Genomic DNA, 5,664 nt, shown 5'->3' with positions numbered 1-5,664 from the left:
ACCTTTTCCATGGATTCACCTTGTTCCACATGGAAAACCCGACACCCATGTGTTAGTTTTTTGGGCTATTTGGCAACTCGTTTAGATATTTTGTAAATGTTGGGCCAATACAAGAGTGACAAAACATGTTATGAATCGGACAGGAATAACCAAAACGTCCTTACTGCTCTGAAAAATCAACAAGAGACTCGAAATTCATGAAAATGTAAAACAGAAAGGACGTTTGAACATTTTGTTTTTTAAATAATCACAGAGAAAATTTTCGCAAAGGCACCATGTCCTCGATGGTCTTTAAAATCACGTCCGTCCCCTCGTCATTCCAGCTTCATCTAGAGTGCAACTAGCTCTTTTCGTTTCTCTGTCCATCTTCACCCTTCGTTTTTCACTGGGTGCCTACACATTGATCCCTAAAACGAAGCGGATCTCTGAAACTCTGCATTATCTCTTCGCCACCCGCGGCCCACCAGCATGAGCTCAACCAGACCCCACGATGTGGGAGAACACCCTTGGAGCACTGGCCTCTGCGGCTGCTTCGACGACATCAAAAGCTGTAACAGAAATCTGTTTATATCCTCAGCTTCTTCTTCTCCTTTTCTCTTTTACGTATCCAGTAATAAATCCATGCAACTCCGTGTTGCTTGCAGGCTGCATCACCTACTGGTGTCCATGCATCACCTTCGGACAGATATCAGAGATTCTGGACAAGGGGGAAACAAGTGAGTATATAACTTCTGTATATATGTCCGCAAATATGTCTGAGGATCGCTTCATACTATTGCCATTTTGCACTCGGATTATACTTCAGGTACACGGTTATTTTTCGAATAAGTTCTTGGTATAGGTGGAGTTTCGTCTAATGATAATGTTCGGGACAAACTGTAATAATATCGGGTCACAAATCAAGCCTGCGCAAGAAGAACTTAAATTACAGTCCACAGAGCAAGCAGAGCCCAGTTAATTAGAGTTCAACCGTGGACATGTGATGTCGAATTTTATGGACTTATCCCGATTCTGGATTTGACAACCTATGCAGAAAACATAGGAGAGTAGTTTTCCCTGTAGGAAAGGCTAATTAATAACTGGAAAACTAACAAAGTCTAATTACATATTCGCGCTTACTTATCCGACCTTGGATTGCAGCTTGCGTCATGAACTGCGCAATCTACACGCTGATCTGCTGGCTGACTTCGTGCGCATGCCTCTATTCATGCTGCTACCGAACCAAACTGAGACGAGAATTCGGGTTGAAGGAGGATCCGTGCAACGACTGCTTAGTCCACTGCTGCTGCATGTACTGCGCGCTTTGTCAAGAGTATCGAGAACTCAAGAGCCGCGGATTCAACATGGAGAAGGGTAAAAACCCATTCCTCTCCAACAACTTCGTGCTGGCTAGCTTCCAAAATAGTGTTCATACTAGTCTTCTTTAAGTGTTGATTAAGTACGGACTTAAAATGGTTGGATTGTGTACAGGATGGGCAGGAAACGCCAGGCAACAGAGAGAAGTGGCAATGGCTCCAAAGGTGGAAGGCGGCATGAGGCGCTAGAGTTCTGTGCTGTTTAAGGGCAACATCTTACTTCGACCAGGAATATAATTCTCTTTCCTTTACTCGATCCTGCAAGTGAACTTCTTTCTCAGAATAACATGTCATGTATCATTCTGTATGATTAGTAAAGTCAGAGCTCAGCTCCTACTTTTGTTGTTGATTTTATCTGATAGGTGCGGTCTGTGCCAAGAGTTTGATTAAGTATAAGACCTTTCGGGTGAGTATTGAGTTGCCAACTTATAAATCTTTTGATAGTTTTGTTCAATGTGTGATTCTTTTCGCTCGTCTGGTCTTTGTGTCAAGGGAATTTTAGTAGACTTGCCGTCGTTGATCTCCCTGCAAAACATAAATCTTACCAAAACTACATAACATTTAGGATTGATTTCTCTATTTATTTATCGCGACTTTGTATCCAACCTCGAACCTTTCACACCCACACAAATGACTCCTTGCTCCCATCCATCGATTGGATAGAGTGCAAATGGGTCAAGTCTTCACACGAATTATCAATCGAGACACCTGGGAGTTTAAGGTGAATGGACGTGACTTTTAAGCTCATTAGATTTTCCTACTCCATGTGGAACTAGACGTAATAATTTCAAATTTAGATACATACAGGTCATGCACTCATTGGCAGACCCATGGCGGACCCAGGAGACTCGTGGTAGCCTCTGCCCCTCCAAGGACGACATATTGTCTATATATGTTATCCAAATGAAAAATTTGTGTCTTCCCTCCTTATATCAAATTCTCTTTTCACCATTTTATGCACAAAGTAGGGGTGATCAATTTTAATGTGAGCCAATTTCCACCCTAAAACAGAAAACCGCTCACAAAAGGCTAGCTCCACAAATTGAGAACTGGGAACCAATCACTAGTTTCTAGACCCACCCAGGAATCGGACTATTGATCCGGCGCGATTTCTAAGTGAGTCCATGGAACTGGTTGTGTTATCATCAGCACAACCCAAATTTTCAACAATCTAGCTAATCACTTTCGAGAATCTCTATGACTAAGATTTTCAAGATGACAACAAGCTGTATGATCACATCTTCATCTCAATAGTTACCTTGAATTCTCGGTTAGCCATTGCATTGCACGCAGCATGTGCTAGCTGCAACTTTGCAAATTGTGTGCATATTATTCTACAACTGTGTAAACCGATCCACTCCTTCGGTCCATCATTGTCGCTCATGCTCATCCCATTACAATTCACACAATCTTGTGGATTAGAATTTTCCACTGTAACTTTAGTAGGAAGTTTGATGCTTTTGAGTAGTCTTTGGGCTATTTGGCAACTAATTTAGTTTTTTAATGTGTGTCGGGCCAATCAACTAAGTGACAAAATACGTTGGGAATCGAACACCATCGGAGGAAAAACCAAAATGTCCGTTCTAATTTGCACAATCAAAAGGAGACTGATAATTTAAAAGATAGATGAAAAGACAAATCTTTCATTTTTTTTTTGTCAGTAAAATCTTTCATAATTGGGAGGGCACATATTCCACAATATTGAGGGCCACACTGTTACTAGACCTTCATAATTGCCCTCACGTAAGGGGGAACATACTGATAACTAGATTAGATGATTAAACGGTTATAAACTTCCCAAGATCAAGTGCTAGACCAAAATTGTAGCCAACCCTTTTTCAGAATTAGCCTTTCCTTCCTAAGAAATTGAACTTCAACACTCGAATTATGTGTAGTGAAATAATGCGGGAGTAAAGTGATCTTGCAATTCAAGACAAATATGAGAAGAAGATATTAATATTACCATAGTATTCAACGAAAAACTGCAAGAACTCAAGTCATGTGTGTTGCCGCCTAAATTTCCCTTTCTTTAATTAATAGCGTTTTTATTTTATTTTTCCTTTTTTGGATAAATAGATAATAAAAAGAAAAAACAGCAAGAAAAGCGAAAAAGTGAAAACATAAAAGAAGCAAAGAAGCAGCCCCGCATGGGCCTTCGGCCCATCATCGCCTCAAGCCCAGCCCCTCCGCGTCGTCTTCTTCTTCCTCGCGCCACTGAAGAGAACGCGCGGGTAGGCGTGACGCCGAAGAAGCATGAGCGGACGGCAGTTGCATGCGGAGCGGAGGAGCAGATGGCGTCGACAGGACGTGACCAGAGGAAGCGATGATGGCGGATGGGACGGCGGTCCAACCGGTGGGTCGAAGCCTCGCTGACCGGCCGCTCCCGTGCCTATAAATAGAGGGAGGCCACCGTTGACGAAGAGGGGCGGGAGACAAAGGGAGACACGAGAGGGAGAGAGAGAGAGAGAGAGAGAGGCCAGCCGAGGCTTGGGGTCCCCGAGACTTCGGGAGCTCGAGTTCGGGCCGGTCGTGGTGTGGTGAGCTCGGAGGGGTCCCCGAGAGACTTTGGGGAGCTCGAAGGGCGAGCTCGAGGGAGAGAGAGAGAGCGTTCCGGCCAAATTTGACCGGGACTAGGTCTCGCCGTCGCCGTCGCTGTTCGCCGTAGCCTTCACCGTCACAGATCAAGCTCACCAGCTTCGCCATTGCTTGCCGTGGCCCCTGCCGTTCATCGCAACCCTTACTGTCGCCGTGATCGCCCGCGATAAAAAAGGTAACGAAAGCCCGTCGTCGTCGTCCCTGCCGTTTATCACAACCCCATTCTGTCGCCGTCGTCCTTGTTGCCGCCGCCGTAGCCGTCGCCGCCTCGCGCCTAGGCATTATGTCCTCGGCGCCGCGATTCGCAAACCCTAGGGTTTGCGATTTTTGGGTTGCGAGCGGATCCAGGACCCGGAAAATCGGGTAGGGTTCGCAATCCGCGAGCGGTGGGAGTCGGGTCGGGTCTGGAGCCGGGTCGGGTAGGTTTCGCCGGAGGAGCGGGTTGTCGGGCCGGGCCGGGCATCCTTAAACGCCCGGCCACGAGTCGTTTTAATAAAAAAAAAAAAAGAAAAAAAAGAAAAAAGGCGAAAAATCCGAGTCGGCCGGGTCGGACCCAACCTGCGGATCGCGGGTCGGTTTTATTTTGTTTTATTATTTTAATACAAAATAATTCTAATAAATAAAAAATAAATATTTTATTTTCAAAAAAATCAAAAAGTGTTTTATTTTCAAAAAAATATTAAAAAAATGTTTTAATTTCCAGAAAATCGAAAAATATTTAAAACATGTCGAAAAATGTTTTATTTTCTAAAAAATCGAGAAAAATAAAAAATAATTTATTTTTCCAAAAATATTTGAAAAATATTAAAAAATATTTTATTTTCCAAAAAAGCAAAAAAAAAAATCCCTTTTATGTCCAAAAATTAGAAAAACACTCAAAAAATGTTTTTCCTCCCAAAAATGCATGGAAAATCCTCGAACTTCCAAAAGCCTTAGGGTTTAAACAAGATTAGGTACCGAAAGGGCATTAGTGATTAACTAGTGTAATCAAGTCCCCGATCCTAATTTCCAGTTTGCGCAGAAGTGAGTATTTCTCCCGATACTTCGCTTGGGTTTCTAATCAACCCACCCCAAATCGATTAGTGGCGACTCCATTTTGAATATTGATTTACAAGTTAAAAACTTGAACCATTAAGTCGTGAATTGGTGGACTTGGGAGAGTCCCGGCTTAACCAATTTCAGCCGAGCCATTAGCCTCCTTAGATGCTCGTACCCGATCGCGGGCGTCGGAAAAAAAGAGAGGTCGCGACAGCTTGGCGACTCCGCTGGGGACATTGAGGACTTAGGCCATTTTATCTTTGTTTAAATGCTTTGCTGACTTGGGTTTTTTTCTTTTGTGCAGGTAATAGCTTAGAGTTTTTTTATTATGTTAAAATAAATTGTTTTGTGATTATAAACTGCTGTGCATCCTTAAATGTTTTAGCACTACACATGGCACACACAACCCGGCCGCCGGACCTGGGCCGCCATAGGATTTCTAGGATGGTGTTAAGAAAGATATGATCTCGAACGCGAGACCGTGATGTAGAGGTTGCCTTTCTTTTCCCCGAATTTCTTAGTCGAGGTTAGGAGGGTAAGCTGCTAACGCGAGACTGCGACGGGTGGATATCCTTTTAATCTCAACAAACTTTCTCAGTTAGAAATCGAGTCGCATGTCCTATGCGCATGTCTTTGTGCTTGCCATTTTTCTTTAAAAGCAAAGTGATTTCTTTAC

At 43.4% G+C, this 5,664-nt stretch overlaps 1 protein-coding gene across 1 annotated transcript; it reads left to right on the top strand.

Moving 5' to 3' along the window:
- Positions 1-236: 236 nt before the first annotated feature.
- Positions 237-1,780, top strand: LOC104453677 (protein PLANT CADMIUM RESISTANCE 2). Its single transcript, XM_010068288.3, has 4 exons — positions 237-550; positions 645-716; positions 1,141-1,353; positions 1,471-1,780. Exons 1-4 carry the CDS (start codon positions 469-471, stop codon positions 1,542-1,544), a joined length of 441 nt encoding a protein of 146 aa, XP_010066590.1. The 5' UTR covers positions 237-468; the 3' UTR covers positions 1,545-1,780.
- The last annotated feature ends 3,884 nt before the right edge of the window (positions 1,781-5,664 follow it).

The sequence above is a fragment of the Eucalyptus grandis genome, chromosome 7, assembly GCF_016545825.1.
Source record: "Eucalyptus grandis isolate ANBG69807.140 chromosome 7, ASM1654582v1, whole genome shotgun sequence".
Lineage (NCBI taxonomy): Eukaryota > Viridiplantae > Streptophyta > Magnoliopsida > Myrtales > Myrtaceae > Eucalyptus > Eucalyptus grandis.
The sequence above is the reverse complement of the archived record's forward strand: the minus strand, read 5'-3'. Positions and strand labels throughout refer to the sequence as shown.

Excerpts from the sequence above, each read along its gene's own strand:
- LOC104453677 (XM_010068288.3), top strand. The coding sequence starts at position 469 with ATGAGCTCAACCAGACCCCACGATGTGGGAGAACACCCTTGGAGCACT. Across the intron at positions 551-644 it reads CTTCGACGACATCAAAAGCT|GCTGCATCACCTACTGGTGT; the intron begins GTAACAGAAATC and ends TGTTGCTTGCAG. Across the intron at positions 717-1,140 it reads TCTGGACAAGGGGGAAACAA|CTTGCGTCATGAACTGCGCA; the intron begins GTGAGTATATAA and ends CTTGGATTGCAG.